The sequence below is a fragment of the Solea senegalensis genome, unplaced genomic scaffold, assembly GCF_019176455.1.
Source record: "Solea senegalensis isolate Sse05_10M unplaced genomic scaffold, IFAPA_SoseM_1 scf7180000013752, whole genome shotgun sequence".
Classification (NCBI taxonomy): domain Eukaryota; kingdom Metazoa; phylum Chordata; class Actinopteri; order Pleuronectiformes; family Soleidae; genus Solea; species Solea senegalensis.
The window spans coordinates 743-18,005 of NW_025320885.1; the positions used below are offsets into that span (position 1 = coordinate 743).

The 17,263-nt window shown below is 39.8% G+C and overlaps 2 protein-coding genes across 3 annotated transcripts; both read right to left on the reverse strand.

Moving 5' to 3' along the window:
- Positions 1-243: 243 nt before the first annotated feature.
- On the reverse strand, positions 244-7,747 carry LOC122760561 (flavin-containing monooxygenase 5-like). 2 transcript variants are annotated; one of them, XM_044015668.1, is made up of 11 exons: positions 7,605-7,747; positions 5,816-5,956; positions 4,305-4,493; positions 4,054-4,219; positions 3,816-3,958; positions 3,508-3,707; positions 2,586-2,819; positions 2,378-2,499; positions 1,576-1,648; positions 1,425-1,494; positions 244-936 (listed from the first exon to the last, which is right to left on the reverse strand). In XM_044015668.1, exons 2-11 carry the CDS (start codon positions 5,945-5,947, stop codon positions 580-582), a joined length of 1,686 nt encoding a protein of 561 aa, XP_043871603.1. In that variant the 5' UTR covers positions 5,948-5,956; positions 7,605-7,747; the 3' UTR covers positions 244-579. The 2 variants fall into 2 exon arrangements, with proteins under 2 accessions (XP_043871603.1, XP_043871602.1); XM_044015667.1 differs by having other exon boundaries at positions 5,816-5,959.
- A 1,591-nt stretch (positions 7,748-9,338) lies between these two features.
- Positions 9,339-17,058, reverse strand: LOC122760562 (flavin-containing monooxygenase 5-like). The gene is made up of 11 exons (XM_044015669.1): positions 16,995-17,058; positions 15,397-15,535; positions 14,693-14,881; positions 14,423-14,588; positions 13,336-13,478; positions 13,054-13,253; positions 12,201-12,336; positions 11,907-12,126; positions 11,750-11,822; positions 10,610-10,862; positions 9,339-10,512 (listed from the first exon to the last, which is right to left on the reverse strand). The coding sequence occupies exons 2-11, from the start codon at positions 15,526-15,528 to the stop codon at positions 10,363-10,365; spliced, it is 1,662 nt and encodes a 553-aa protein (XP_043871604.1). The 5' UTR covers positions 15,529-15,535; positions 16,995-17,058; the 3' UTR covers positions 9,339-10,362.
- Positions 17,059-17,263: the final 205 nt, after the last annotated feature.

Sequence of the window (17,263 nt, forward strand, 5' to 3'; positions counted from 1 at the left end):
GCTCCTCGCCCCTTTAAAGCAGAACTATGCAGGATTTTTACCCTAATTTAACAGCTTCAGAGTCATTGTGATGGTTAAATGTCTTGCTGTGGGAAGATTGTGGGCTGTCTCCACTGCCCCCTACTGTCTGTTAGTAGAAAACCAGCCTTGCAAGATCAGGGCAACTGACCTCAATTCCTCAGAATCAGGAGACACAAATTACTTGGCACTAAACACACACACACACTAGCCATGTACCAGCTATTAGATCACAATGATAGTGTTATTTTAGACGCTCACGGTAGAACAAATAAGCAGAGAAAAGTTACAAAGTTCTGCTTTAACAGTCACGCATGTAATGTATATAATTTAAATTAGGCCAGTCTCACTGCGAGTGGTGACTGGTATGACACACACATATATGATACACACATATATATATAGAGAGAGAGTAATGCACTGTCTTAAAGTTTACTCTTTTAATTTGAATATGAAATTGGTACATGTTTTTAAAGATCTATGAAGTTTCATTTCACAACCACACATTTAAGAGACGTCACTGGCCTTCAGGTTCAGGTTCAGGTTCAGGTTCCTAAAGTCCTAAAGTGTTTGATTTGTCCAGGAAACAAGTTGTTCCTCACAGTATCGAGCTGTTCTCTGCAGAACTGGACTGAGTTTGTCTTTCGACAGAATCAGAGCCGTTAGCACACTCGCTCCAATGCTGAGCAGACAAACGGAGAGAAGGACAGATGGACCGGGTTCTGGTTCGGGTGCTGGTCTGGTTTTGAAGGGCTGAACAACCCGCTTCCACTGAGTGAGGACAGCGTGCCGGGCCCCGCCCCATCGTCCCGGTCCAGAGAGACGATACTGATATGGAGTGCAGGGACCGAAGAGCAGCTTCAGCCAGAGCACAGGGTCTGTCACCGACAGCAGCAACAGGTTTGGTCGAACTCCGACCTACGACACATTACACAGAGGCTACTGTCAACAGAAATGCAATTTACAAAATCATATTAAATCATATCATATTAAACATAAACAGACAAAGACCTCTGTCCATAATTTACCATCATTTGGTTTGTATGTGTAAGATTTATAACGTTCAAAAACATAACTAACTAACATAAAGTTTTACATGTCACTCTCTTTATGAAAACTTATAATTTTTACCTAAAAGTGTTACAAAATGTTGTAATTTCGTGTTTATCATCTTAATGTTATCTACATCTACGTGTTTGTCATGAACACTTTTAAGTGAACAGTAACGTCTTTGTAAATCATGAGCTCCTGAAATGAGGAGAAGCCCCCTTGTGGTGAACTTGATATAGTATTTCCCCACTAAAGATTATCCACAATCACGTTATTGTGAGTTATTTTGTTTATCACAATGCACAGTAATATTGTATATAATCACATTCCGAACCCTAAATTTGAAGTGAACTGACCTCTTTGGCCATGAAGTCCAGGTATGAGATGTAGTCGACCTGGAGAGCAGCCTGACGTGGGCAGGTGTAGCTGAGAAAACAAAGAGGAAATGAGACGTGAGACAAATGTGTGGTTTCACACGAGGATGTCAGTGTGAAGGTGAACGTCTACCTTTCCATGTTTCTCTTTCTCTCTGACTCAATCACTTCCAGCATTTTCTCCGGAGACGGAAGACGATTCAAACCTTGAAGGAAAACAGCAAAGGCATTTTATCTGGGCCCCACAACTTTAGAGGGCTTTTTCACAGCTAAGACCTGGTTTTAGGGTAAGACATTAAGTTGTTAAGACACTTCGTTGTGATGATTAAAGTAAGGGGCTAGGGAATGCATGAACCCGGCTCGCCTCGCCTCGCCTCGGCACGGCACGGCATGCTTATTTTGCTTTTCCATTAGTGATAATACCTGGTACCTGGTCCTTATTTTAGTACCTGCTTTTGCGAGGTTCTAAGCGAGCTGAACTAATGAGTGCTGTCACAGGAAGAGTCATGAGTGCGACGAACAATGCCGAACTGTAGATCAGTTAAAAAGACTTCAAAATCCTAAAAATGTGGGTTAATCTCCAACAATTACCATGGAAATGTCTAAAATCTCAACATTGAACAGTCTGGTGTATTTAGCGACATCTCTGCTGAAAGTGAAGTGAAAGTGACCGTGTCGGACGGTTCTCACAACCATTCTGTGAACAAATCTCTTTAATGAACTGATTCTAATGATTCATTTTCACACAGAAAACAACTGCTTTGCGAGCCACTCGTTTGTGTGCGTCGCGTGTAAAATGAAGTCACAGTAGTTTCATGCAGCCGTGCTGTGATGACTCCGCCCATGCTGAGGAGGTACTATGACGTAATGGAAAACCATGGTCCCTACATGGGAACATGTAGTGGAAACACGGCATTAGATGTGTGTGTGTGTACCTGAGAAGACCCTAACAGCCCACCGTGCCTGCATCTCCACCACAGGCATGATTGGTCCTTTAGTCTGGAAAAGTCCCATGATGGCGAGTGTCGGGTGTTGCAGAGAAGGTGGAAACACTCTCCTAAAATTTGAAATCAAAACAACCTTATTTGAGCACCCGACCCATTATTAACCAATTATGATTTTGGGTTAAACTCATTCACTCACTTGTACAGCGTCAACTCTCCGTGAGTCTCCTCGTACAAAGATGGAGGCAGGAAGGAGAAGTTTATTTTATAACCAGTGCAGAAGATCACAGCGTCGATGTCCTCCTCCACGGTGTCGTCTTCAAATATAACCCCCGATTCCAAAAAGCCTTTCAGGTTGGCCCTCATGATTAGCGCCCCCTGGAGGATTCGTCCGGGAAGATCGTCATTGATCAAAGGCTTTCGCTGCAGAAGTCTGGGGAACGTGATGAAACGAGAACTGCACAAACTGGTTTGTTTCACATTTAACGTCACAATTATTATTATTATTGTACAGATCAGTTTTTTGTCAGTTCATTCATTCGTTCATTTGGCAATGAGTGGTCGTGATCAATTAGTGAGAAACCTGTAATAACAACATGCATTTCCACAGAAAGTGAAGTCATTTTATATCCATTGTTGACATGAAAACAATACTATAAATGGTAATTATTGATCCTAGTCTCTTGTGGTGATTTAAGGTTTGGTAGGACCTCAGACAGGGTTCCCACACCTTGATTGACCTCAAATTCAAGGACCTTTCAAGGACTTTCCAGGGCCAATTCCCTCAAATTCAAGGACCGAATGTGCTGTCGTCCATGGCGTCCAATTTTATTGCTGAGTAGCACACTCTGCATCTGGACAACACATTCTTGGAATTATAATTCCTCAGACATCACGTCCTTTGCTCTCTCCCGTCTTAACGTTACTCGCTCATTGTTCCGCACGGAATCTCACGTCAACGGCGGAGAGAGAGAGACAGTGGACAGTGTCCACAACAGTGACGCTGTAACAAACTAAATTAAAGCACTTTCAATGACCTATGTCTGTTCAAACTTTCAAGGATTTCAAGGACCCTGCACAGAGGATTTTCAGATTTGAAAGTGGGCCCTGACACAAGTCACCTGTGCGCGGGCTTCAGGCCGTACAGTTGGTGGTCACATCTGTGCCTCAGATGTCTTTCTGCAGCCCAGTTAACCACAGAGAAGGGGAGAAGCTGTGAGAGGATGAGGTTGAACCTGGTGAGGACAGTCATGTCCAGAGGGAGACCGTTGGTAGACATCCTGCCCATCACCCAGGTTCCCTTTCGTGTGCTGAGAAATGTCTATAAGAGAATTCGTTCGTACAGAGGAAATTAACATTAACATTACATTTAAAATGAATTTTAACATGGATACTAATTACATTTCAGATATAAAAGATTTTAAGACACCTTTGTCGCAGATCTACTGATCTCGACTGCAATATCTGCTCCAGAATTGCCGATGCCAACCACCACCACCTTCTTTCCTCTGTAGGCATCAGCGTCTTTATATTCCCAGCTGTGAAAACACCTGCCAGAGAACGTCTCATGACCTGGAGAGACACAGCAAATGTGCCGATATGAAGACAATGTACCCACTCTTGTTCTCGATCAGGGACATGACAGCATAGTTGTTTCATTTACTGACCTGGGAGATCAGACAGGGGTAAGGACGGACGAGTGTATTGACCGGAACACACCAGAACTGCATCAAAGACGTGTCTCTCTTCCTCCCCGTCCTTGTTTATGGTCACCACGTCCCACTGACCACTCACAGAGAAGTCTGGTCTTTGCGTAAGTGTCCTCACTGTTGTCTTAAATGTGATTGTACACGTTAAGGTTTTTGTCTTTGCGTGACATTAGGTAGAAACCTGTGATGACTGACAAAGGAGGAGGAACCTGGAAGTTGATGTATCTGAGCAGGTGGAAGTGCTCAGCATAGAGCCTGTAGTACTGCAGCAGCTGAGAGTGGTGCATGTAGTTTGGATAATCAGCTGGCATGGGAAAGTCACTGAAACACATCATCTCCTTCGAGGTGTTGACCACTAGGGAGCGATAGATGCTGGATCGCTCCGGCTCAAGTGACTCCTGCCAAAAAATATTTAAATAAACATCATTAATATGTGCAAACTACCCCTTTTGTTCATTGGTTATTTTTATTTGTCCCACATTGTAACCCTGTATTCACTAACTTCATTTTATAAGCAATCCTGAAGCTTAAGTGAAAAATAAACACATTTTTCAGACAAACTAATAACATTTTAAGTTTATAATTGTTCATCCTCATACAGTGTTCAACAATATCAGAATGTTGTTGAACTAGCAAAGTGAGTAACATATTTTTCAGTCTGTAGTTTGTCTCTAAAATACATTTTGTCTTGCTTGAAGAAAAAAAGTGACACGATTGTTCATACAGTATAAATAAAATAGATGGATAAATACAAAAAAAATACAAAAATTGACATTATGTTCTATTTAAGAATATCTAAAACTAGAGCTTAAGACCATGAACTCAAGAAAATGTTTACTGGCGTAAATCAAGTGAGAAGTAAAAGCTAATTTTTCCCACAGACAGAAAGTTGGTGGTTATTAAATATTCTTCCTTCTTGGCTTCAAATAGAAAATTGGATGACAAAATCCACGATAGAAATAAATACTTTTATTTATATTCTATAGTAGTTATATTCTACTACAGGGGAATATTACTGTGTTTTCCAAGACAACTTATTTTAAACCTTAGAACACAGATCATTTAGGCTGTTTTATTCCATTACTATATTAAAATGTATTTGTACAAGTAAGTCATTTTTAAAATCAGATTTGTTTGATTGCGCTTACTATCACATACACACAAACACAGATCAAACTTTTTTAAAGGCTGACATTGTAAAAACATTTATTCTGACACTGTAAGCTTGAAGAAATATGTAACAGTGTCTACAAACCACAAACCATTTATTTCCATAAATACATTTCCAGACATATTTTTATGTCAAGACATGCCAGAATTAGCCTATATTACTATAATAAATAGTTTCAAAAACAAATTACAAACAAATGTTTTGATTAATCTATCTTTAATAATGAAGAGGGTGAAATGTCAGGCTTGAGTTTTGACTGACAACAGTACCTTTACTTGGTAGGCAGGGTGTGGGCGGGGCACAATGGGGATATCTATGAGATTTACACCAATCGCAAGGGAGTGACGTTTTCCTGTCGCTCAATCAACAAGTTCCACCCTGACCTTACCGTACAGTTTTACTCGTGTACCTCATGCCAAAAATTAGAATGGTTAGGGCTGGTTACTTTGGTACTATTTCTGATGGAAATGCAAATAAATAAGTACGGTACTGTACCAAACCGAACCGTTCCAGGGGCTTCTGTGGAAAGCTGTGACCCTAAACTCTCACCTTAAACCTCCACAGGCCACCAATGTCATCACTGCTTTCAAAGCAGACCGGCTCCAGACCTTCATCGAGACACGTCTTGACACAGGCCAGACCTGAGCTGCCGCCTCCAACCACTGCCACACGACGCACCATTACCGAGCTCTTCTGTGGAGAAACACGTCATTTTTCTACAGGTGAGGGTTTGGGAAACCACCACATTTCTGAAGAACCTGTAACTTTTACTTAAATCTATTATTTGAGTGCTGCACATCACACAGTCACAGGAGACTTAAGGACAAGGAGATTGTTTAACCAGGTAAATCCCATAGAGATTAAAAACCTCTTTTCCAAGGAAGACCTGGCCAAGATAGGCAGCGACACTTAAATACACAAAGTTACACAATTAGAAAACAATTTGATTTGGATATAAAAACACTCAGTGAAATCAATTCTACAAAGACTAGAAACAGAGTCTAGTCGCGAAAGGTTATTGTGGAATTATTGATCAGTAATCACAAATATCTCCACCTACCGCAGCTTCAAAAACAAGAACATATAAGAATGTCAGGGGATTATCAGAGTCTGTGTAGACACATCATCTGGTAATGTGTGTTTTTAATCCATAAAGACAAGTCAAACATTTGTTTTATTCTTCTAGGGACATTCTAGGTTTCCTAAGGTGGGCTTCTATGAGGCACTAACACGTCAGTCCGCTTCTTAATCTTCTATGACCTACAGAGTTTGTGTCACTAAGGTACATCCAAGGGTAAGATTTCATATAGCACATACAGCTGAAACCAGAAGTTTACATACATTCTATAAAAAGACACATATGCTTTTTTTTCTCACTGTCTGACATGAAATCAGACAATCACGTGACCTGTTTTACGTCTGTTAGGATTACCAAAATTATTTCTATTTGCTAAATGCCAGAATAATGAGAGAAGGATTTCTTTAGACAATTTTATTATTTTTATTTTTATTATTATTACTTCTTTAAGTCAGAGGTTTAGATTCACTAAGATTACTATGCCTTTAAAGAATTTGGGAAAGCCCAAATGAGGAATGATGAACCAGACTTGTGCAAGTCCACAATTCTCTTCCTGATATCTTGGCTGATTTCTTTTGACTTTCCCATGATGTTACACACACACAGAAGCAGTGTGTTTCAGGTGTGCCTTAAAATACATCCACAGGTGTGTCTCTAATTAACTCAAATGTTGTCAATAAACCAATAATCAGAAGCTTCCAAAGACATGACATCTTCAGTTGGGCTTTCCCAAATTCTTTAAAGGCATAGTAATCTTAGTGTATGACTTCTGACTTTGAAGAAAGTAATAAATACTTTTGTCTTAAAAAAATCCTTCTCTCATTATTCTGGCATTTAGCAAATGGAAATAATTTTGTCTGATTTCATGTCAGACAGTGAGAAAAAAAAGCATATGTGTCTTTTTATATAGTGTATGTAAACTTGTGGTTTCAACTGTACTGTAAGTACTTATTGATGGAGTGGATTAACAACCACTCTGTGCTGTGAGGTCAAATAAAGCACTGATTTTTTACTATGGATTTACTGTGTGGTTGTATCTCATACAACATTGTGTTAAACATCTATCTATGACGTCCCTTTCAAGCTTCCCTGACTTTCTTTAGATGTAACATCTGTAATATAAACCTCTGTAACACAAATAAGTTACACATGAATCTGACCGGCATTACAGTACAGCAGCAACAATTTAAAAACTGACAACAATCTACGTAAATCTCCTCGTACATGTGTGTGTGTGTGTGTGTGTGTGTGTGCTCTTACCTTCTCCACCAGACTCACAGTAAGTCCAGGCTGTGATCAGATGTTTCACTCACACATGCACTGAGCTGTTGATTAACACCTCGTCAGTTACACAGAACCAGGAAGATGGACTTCGACCCCTGTTGGGCGCAGGTATTACATGTCTACACAGACACATAATACTAGTTTTTATAGTATCAAACACATCAGAACAACAGAAATGATCAGAAAAATCAACATTTGAAATTGGGAAAGACAGGTTTTTCTTTCCACATGAATGGTGCTTAAAAATCTTTCCCTTTGGCCCTCTAACCATGGAAGAGCTGCTTTTGAAAGACATTTATATGATTATCTATTCATTCCCACTGCTTTATCCTCTTGAGGTGTGTTTCTATCATGGCTAATACACTAGTAGAAAAGAAACTCTTCAACTGAAATTATATTTTTAATGCTAAAAATATAATTATTATAGTTATCCATCAATTTTCAAATGTACCGTTTTACTGTAAACACTGAAAAAAAGGAGTTATTATTATGAGCTTCATCCAATTATAGTAGTTTGTTTGAAAAAAATGTTTTAATGATTGAATATTATTGTTTATTCATTTCTTCTCATAGAAGAAGCCCAGTGAGTTGGATATAGAAAGGTGAATTCAGTTAATTTGTCAAATAAATAACAATGAGATTTTTAGTTTTAAACAAGTATATTTGAATATTTGTAGCCCATATAATACATTGTAAATTATTCAAGAAAATAACTTAGAAAAATAATATAATTTTCAAGAAAACATCTGCATTAGTAAATGAATAAATATGGAGGTAATTACAGCTGCTGGTATTATATATTTGAAATACTAATTATAAGAGGGCACCTTCTTAAATCAGATGAGCCCATATCCCCTGAAATATTTGTGCACACCACTGACATGGATGAATGTTTAAAAAAGAAAAAGAAAACTTGGAGTGAATATTTCCTGGGAAGATTTCTGTACATGATTAACATCATTCGCAAATAAGAGAGAGAGAGAGAGAGAGAGAGAGTTAATCCAAGACTTAAACACAGAAAACACAGAAAACGAGCAGGAACAGAACGAGCTGTACTACAAACAGCTCAAACGGAGTCAAACTTTCTTTGCACGATCTGGCTCAAAGTTCTAATCAAAGGCAACAATGTTGCTCTCGTAAATTCACTTCAGTAGTTCTTTAACAGTTCCTTGTCTCTCCTGTCACGACGCAGATCGTCTACTTGCCTTTTAAACGCTGCTTGTCTTCGTCGGAGTCTGTGCGCGTTCACGTGAAGGATGCGTGCATGTGGCCATTTCCGCACAAAATGGACCAATCGTGTCTCTCTTTGACTCCAGAGCTTCAACATCCAGACTTCACACCACTATAACTTTACTGCATAAAATAAAATAAACATTATAAATAATATAAATCTTCTCATTACTGCTAATGTTATTATAATCCTCTTCAATTATTGTCGACACCAGTGGTGAGCAAAAACTGTCCCGCCACGATCATATGATTTGCTTATCTTCACAAAACAATGACAATGTGAGAGAATTGACAATTAAGTGTATGTTTGCATGTACTACATGTAATGCAATAATGTACTGTATAATTGAAAGACTGTGAGGAACTGGTGTCAACACCCTAAAACCTTGTGAAGCGTTCAGTCCATCTGCACCCTCAAAAAATAAAGAATATTTGGCCCACATTTGCTGTTTCATGCCACTTTACATAGGAGTCTATGCATGCTGTATGGTATATTTTTATTTGGTTATTTGATCACGTGCTTTAGGTCAATATAAGTCAATAACAGAGGAAAACATTAGGTTTATGACAAAGTCTGGTGCCACAATCATTACTGATGCAAAATGGCAACGTTGACCTCAAACATTAAACATTAAAACAGAACATTTTGGAGCTGTGTTCAACTTTTGAAATGTACACACATTCCACTTTATTAGGTACAAACACAACGCCTAACTAAGTGGAAGGAGTGTCACCTGGTGTGGACTTCTGCTTTGAGGTTTTTAGGATCTGTGCGTTTATGAATGGCCTTCTGCAAACCTTTGCTGTAACAAGTGGTTTATTTAACTACTGCTGGAAGTTACTGTTGCATTTGAGTAATATACAAATACAAGGTTTAACCCATAAAAGGCTTCAATCAATCTTTGAGACAGATTTCATTGTTATAAACTGGAGTTCTTTAAGTGTTAACATTAATAAATAGGAGACAAAAAGGGCTGTACATTTATGCATAAGTGAATTAAATTATGTCTGTATAATAATTTTAATGTCACTTAAATACCTTGAAGTAAGGTCATTTTATTTTGAAGTGCATGCTCACATGACTGGGGTCAGTTTGAGGTTAAACTGAGGGATTGTGGGTCAGAAGCGGGAACACTGTCATGGAGACAAGAGGTTAAGATTTCGTAAGTTTTCTGCACTGTGTTCAAGAGGTGCACACGGTAATACTTATATTAATTGTCATATGTATTTAATTTTTGGTTTGTTAAAATAAGCCTCAATGGACTCATATGGACTTTTATGTTTGTATTTATAGTTTTCACGGTGTCTTATGATTTATTGATGTCGACGGCGAAGGAGAAGAAAATAAGCAGAAAATCAAGACAGCTGTACGAATCGTGGCCTTTTTGTTGAACCTGTTTAGCTACACAGATATTGTCTCCATGTTCATTTGCAGAAATACAAAAATGAAAAGTATAATATTTCCTCTCTGCGTCTCAGCATTTCTGTCTACTGTGTAGGACGCTCAGACTGTTTGAGGACGAATCTTGCTCAGCAGGGTCTCCATGGCAGTCGGGTGGTGCAGGTGGACGTAGTAGGCGGCAGCTCCTCCGGTCATCAGGAACAGGCTCGTCTTCAACAGGCGTCCAGCAGTGGAGGGCTCTTTCTCCTCCATCTGGAAGAGATGGAATTAACACATTCACATTGACCTGCTGCAGCTCGCGTTAAGATGACGTCACATGTCACATGTAAATTTAGCATTCATTTCACACCTTTCTGGTTTTTAGGGCCTGGTACACGCGGTCGAACTGTGTGAAGATTGCTCTGCGGGCTCCGTCCCATTTCCCGGGCCCCATCAGGCGGTACTGGTAGGCTGTGACAGGTCCCCACAAAACCCTCTTAAACAGAGGGTAGTCAGTGAACAGGAGCCAGAGGAGACTTGGTCGCACTCCAACCTCTCCAGCGATGTCGTCCATGTAGGAAACAAAGTCCACCTGCAGTGGAGTCAGCTTTGACACAATGTAGCTATGGGGAGGAGAAATCATAAAAAAAATAACCCCGTTAAGTCAAAGTTAGAAAGAAGTGTTTTTTTAGGACAAAAATTCAATTATTTTATCTCAAATAATTGCATTTGTGTCCATAGATTCTGAAAAGTATGTCCAGCTCTTTAAAGCTGCACCACAAAATATGTTAATGCAATTCATATTAATATGTGTAACGTGTCAAAAAGTCAAACTGACATTTTCATAAAAAATACTTACAGTGCTTGCTTATTAATGGCTTTTCCATGATACAGTTCTAGTATGAGTGATAGTACCTGGTGCTTTTTTTGGTTCCAAGCGAGCAAAGCCGATACCAAAATGTGACACCAACAGACTGCTGGCCACCGATTGGTCAGAGAGTGTCGTCACTGGAAGAGTCATGAGCGTGAAGTCTGACACAGGAATCAAACTGAACTATGCCAAAGTGTAGATCAGTTAAAAAGACTTCAAAATCATAAAAAACATGCGTTAATCTCCAACATTTAGCAAGGAAAACGTCTAAAATCTCAATATATAACAAAGGAGTGTAGCATTGCTGAAAGGAAGCAGTGAACTAGTCTTTTTAATGAACTGATTCTAATGATTCAGTACGTCACGGCTGTTTCGTACCACAGTGAGGAGGTACTATGAAGTTATGGAAATCAACATGTCAGGTAGAGCAAGAACTGTATAATGGAAAAGCACCATAACATGTGGTCTCTCAGTGGTCTGACAGTAAATCTACTGTATGACTCTTCTGATATCCAATCAAAGAGGCTGTTCTCTCTGCTCATGAGGTCACTCTGTCCCCCACAATGGATAGGAAGTTAGCCAAAAGACAATGTTGCTGACATCAGATTTAAAGAGGGAAATGAACACTGGGGTTTTTACTTCTTCTCAATGTCCCTGGTGTCCTTCTCAACAGCCTTGATCATGGCCTGGTTTGAGGGCAGCTTACACTTTCCTGAGGAGCAAAAAGAACAACAATAGTGTGAGTAGAACGACGTCTCCTTTAATGTCTGGTGACAGTCCTTACGTACACCCTCACCTTTAAAGACGCGAGTCACCCAGCGGCTTTGCATTTCACCCTGTGGCATAATGGCTCCAAGGGCATGGATGAAACCCACAATAGCCAGAGTCGTATGCTCCAAGTTAGGGGGAAACACGTGCTTGTACAGACCCACACGGTGCCCTGACTTGTACAAGGCATCGCTTGGCAAGCAGGGAAAATCATAGTTGTATCCTGTGGCGAACACAATCGTATCCACCTGGAACAAAGAACACAGGTTTGTGATGAAGAATCATGAGTAAAGATGAATGAAGAAGACAAATACGCTCTTACCTTTTCTACAAAACTGCCATCCGTAAACACCACAGTGGAGCCACGAATCTCCTTCACATTTGGTTTGATAATAACTGCTCCAGACAGAATCTTGAGAGGCAGGTCGTCGTTGATCACTGGGATCTGACTGAAGAGCCTGAGGAAGGGAGATGATAACAGTGGCAGATGAAGAGTTGCTCATATCACTCATAACACTGTACTACACCTTATGCTACGGATTGGCTGGTGGGTTTAAACTGGGGCCATGTTTGTGGAATTGAATAACGCTGAATTCGGGCTAATTAGACTTCCATTGAATCTGACTTCTGGAGCCGCCCCCTGGTGGCTATTCAATATATTCTTACTTTGGAAGACAATATAGGCCGTTTCTCAATATGCATACTTCTCTGTCCTTGGTGAGTGCGACTCCAGTTGTACTTCCCAAGTATGCAAGTACATCCTTGCATACTTGGGTATTGAGTAACGGCCTATGTCTATTTCATTATTACATGTCATTTAGCAGACGCTTTTATCCAAAGCGACTTACAAAAGTGCATTTAAAGATTTGGGTACAAATAAGAGCTAGAAGTAAGTAAGAGCTTCAAGTAGCTTCATGTCTTCATGTGGTAGCTTCATGTCTACCAACGACCAACGACCAATGGAAGCCCCACAACACTCTATCCAATCAGGAGCAAGAACTCTTCTCTCGATTCTCTATGAGATTATTCTGCTCCCTCAGACACGTACGGACAGAAGGTTAGCCATAAGATCATATCACTAAGAGCATGGTTAGGGTTAGGGTTTAGTCTATTAACCCCAACTCTATTCAGTTAAATTTACTGAGAAACGTGTGGCGTGGACCTGCAGCACCTACCTGTGTGTGGGCTTGAGAGCGTACATGGTGTGGTCGTACATAGCGTTGAGTTTATTCTCGCCGATCCAGTTGAGGACGTTGATTGGCAGCAGCTGGAACAAGATGTGGACAAAACGTGTGTTGTACTTGACGTCCACCGGCAGGCCGTTGTCAGAGACCTGACGGATGACCCAAGCACCGCGGCGAGTGCTCATGTACACCTGCACAATGGAGAGGGAGCCTTGCGTGAATAACAGCGAGCCAGCGTGCATCAACAAAGAGCAGTCAGAGGGAGTTCTTCACCTGCTCAGCGACTCTGCTGCTCTCCACAGCAATGTCGCCTCCCGAGTTACCGATGCCAATGACCACCACTCTCTTCCCGTGCATTTCTTCTGCTCCCTTGTAATCCCAGCTGTGGAAGTATTTTCCCTCAAACGTCTCAATTCCTGCAGAATGACGTTAGAGAATGACATTATCTTGATGTGATGAAACAGGTTTATAATCACACACTAAGCTTAAAGATATAAGCCTTTTCTTTTTAAATTATATAAAAATAACATGTCATGACATGATTATACACACCATGATAACTTAATCTTACATCCTGATAGGATGTTTTATTTATTTATTTATTTTTACATCCATTGCCCACTGCTTTATCCTCCACAGGAGGGTTGCAGGGCTGCTGGTGCCAATCCCAGCTGACATGGTGTGAAAGGCGGTGTACACCCTGGGCAGGTCACCAGTCCATCACAGGGCCAACATATACAGACCAATAACCATTCACTCTCACACCTACGGTCAATGTAGAGCAGGGGTGTCAAACATACGGCCCGGGGGCCAGAACCGGCCCGCCAGAGGGTCCAATCCGGCCCACAGGATGAATTTATTGAAATTTCACACTACGATTACAATCTAAACGTAATGTCAAATGCAATATTTTTCACTTCCAGATACCTGTGACTAAATGTTTGTGCCCTTATAGATCCAGTGTGATGTGTACATAGTAAATTTAGGCATGATATTGTTGAAATTCCACTTATATTTCTCAAGAAATGTCATGTTTTGTAAAAAAGAAGTTCTTGTTGGTCATAGGTTATTATGCTGTTATTTTACTGGTCCGGCCCACTTGAGATCACATTGTGCTGTATGTGGCCCCTGAACAAAAATTAGTTTGACACCCCTGATTTAGAGTGTCCAGTCTACCTTATCCTACCTTATAAGGCAAGAGTGCTAACCACTACACCAACCGTGTGGCCCCATGATTATCCAGATAATCAACATTTCTTTTTTATCACAATGTGGGATAAAATCTAATATAGTTCCATCCCGAAGGTTACTTGAAGGTTATTTCACTATGCTGGAACAGTTGCTAAGAGCATGTCTTTACCTGGGAAATCTTTGAGTGGCAGGTTGGGATATGTGTAGTGACCGGTGCAGCTGATAACTGCATCAAACACATGACGCTCCATCTGTCCATCTTTGTTCTCAGTGACCACGTCCCACTGACCACTGCGGGAAAAGTCTGGTCTCTGTCTGACACTCTTAACCATGGTCTAAAATATCAGCAAAAACTATGACTATTATTGTTATTATTATTATTGTTGAGGATTTTAAACAAACATAAGCAATTGCATATTTCTCTTGTGACTCTTGTGACCTGGTAGTGGATGTGTTTCAGCAGTTTGAAGTGCTCAGCGTACATCCTGAAGTATTTCAGGATTTTAGAGTGGTGCATGTAGTTGGGGTAATCAGCAGGGATGGGGAAGTCACTGTAGCACATCATCTCTTTGGAAATGTTGATGGTGAGGGAGCGATAGATACTCGCTCGGTCTGGTTCTGACACTTCCTGTGGAGAGAGAACAGAGAAAAAAAAACAACACAGAAATAAATGAATGAAATCTTAAAGGAAAACTTCACCGATTTGCATTTAGCTTTGTATTACTAGAATAGTATCTTTGAAAAATTGATCTTTTACTATACACTCCCTAAAACTGCTATTAAACATTGAATTAAAACAACACTTACATAAATTATGAAATGTTTTCCATATACTACATGATGATACATGATGTTAATTGTAAATAAATAAATAATTTCTGTGGTGTGACTTACTCATTCTCAGCAAAATGCCAATTAAAAATAGCTGTCCTGTCAGTGATTTCTAAATTTCTAAATTTCTAACACAACACTGCCACCTGCTGGATGGGTCAAAAATGATTATGGCTAGAAAAAAATAGCAATTTGAGGTCAGAACCTCAGAGGGAAAGCGTGATAACATGTTTTCTAATAATGATTTCACATTTTAAAATAGCACGACAAATACAAACCGTTATTTTTATTATTTGTATAAAAAATAAAAACCTTAAACTTCCACAATCCTCCCAAGTCATCGCTGCTTTCAAAGCAGGTTGGCACCAGTCCCTCGTCCAGACAAGCCTTTATACACGCCAGACCACAGGGCCCGGCCCCGATAATGGCTACATTCTGCACCATGATGAAACTGCAACCAAAGAGGAAGGTGGATTAGATCTAAATCTGCACATTTCAGCTCTTCCTTTGTGCTATGTAATGATAACAGGACATTAGGACAAGTGCAAGAGATTAGATTAGAACACATTCTGGCCTTATTGGGTACATATAGAGCACTGTGCAAAGGTGTTCAGGAAGGCGTGGAAAAGAAATCTGTAAAATTTGGTGTGACCACCCTTTGCTTTCAAACCAGCATCAATTCTTCTACATACACTTGCACACCTATTTTTGAAAGGACTCAACAGGTAGGTTGTACCAAACATCTTGGAGAACTAGCTAAAAGGTCTTCTGTGGATGTAATCTGTCTTAAATCCTTCTGTCTCTCCATTTAATCCCAGACGGACTTGATGATGTTGAGATCAGGGTCGCCTGAAGGACTCCTTGTTCTTCTTTATGCTGAAGATAGTTCTTAATGGCATTGTCTGTATGTTTGGGCTCGTTGTCTTGCTGCAGAACAGATCTCAGACGCCTCCTTGATGGTACTGCATGATGTAAAAGCATCCTCGGCGTTAAGGACACCATTAATCCTGACCAAATCTCCAACTGCCCCAAACTTGCAAGGAGCCTCCACCATGTTTCACTGTTGCCTGCAGACAGCACCACTCTAAAGCCCTTCGTCGGTCAAACTGCCGTCTGCTACGGCCAAATATTTCAAATTCTGGGACTTACATGACATGTCATGTTCAAATGCTTTGTTGTTTTCAGTCTCAACAAAGCACTTGCCAAATAAAATGCAAAGGCTATTAAACAGGAGAAGCTGAACATGTCAGTTAAGATTTAATGACCTGCTGCCACATGTGAGCTGTATTTGAACTGGTTTTTGGGGAAGAAAAGAGAAATGTTTTCTCTCCTTTACTCATCTTTCAAACCCTCCACCATAAAAACAGTACTCAGTGTCCTCAGAAGACTTTCCCTTGTGATTGTAGACCCACCTTCCATGCTTCAAGTCATTTGGCTCCAAATTTAACACATTTAGATAAATATAACGCAGATGAAATGCAATATTCACTCTTTTCACAAACTATCCTATAATTTTTTTCCCCTAGATTTTCTCCTCTTTCCACTCAGATGCCAAATCTCACAAAAAAGCCAACTTTACTTAAAAAGTATTGCACTTTTTTTGTTGCTGTTTTTTCTGAATTAACAAGATCGTTTCATAACACAATTAAAAATAAATTATGCCATGAAAAAAAGAGGTGAAATTGTTTTATATATTAAAAAACAAGAGATGCTTTCATTCCTAAGAGCTCGGTTTAATGGAAGCAAACACAATCCAATATAATTTGTCTTGTTGATACAGAACTTGTTTATTTATTTCTTTATTTTTATGAAAAACAATGTCGTTGGTCTGTCTTTGAATGTTCTTAATCAAACAAAATGACGTAAAATAACCAAGCAAATGCTATTAAATAATAATAACGCCTTCTTACCTTGATCCTTGTTCGCTTGATGTGCCGATCGAGAACGAAGCATCCAACTTTTATAGTGAGGCAGAAACTAAAGGCGTGCACTTCTGTGTTAGATATAATAAAAAAATGCGAGGGGAGTGTAACTATACTATAGAATAACAATGTGATCTGATGTACAAAAGTTCATCCGAGGTAAACAAACAACGTAAAATTGGGAGGAGCGCTCATTGTGATATGAGAGGTTTAAATGTGTTCCCCATTTCATTATAATTCACAAATTAATTTATGTT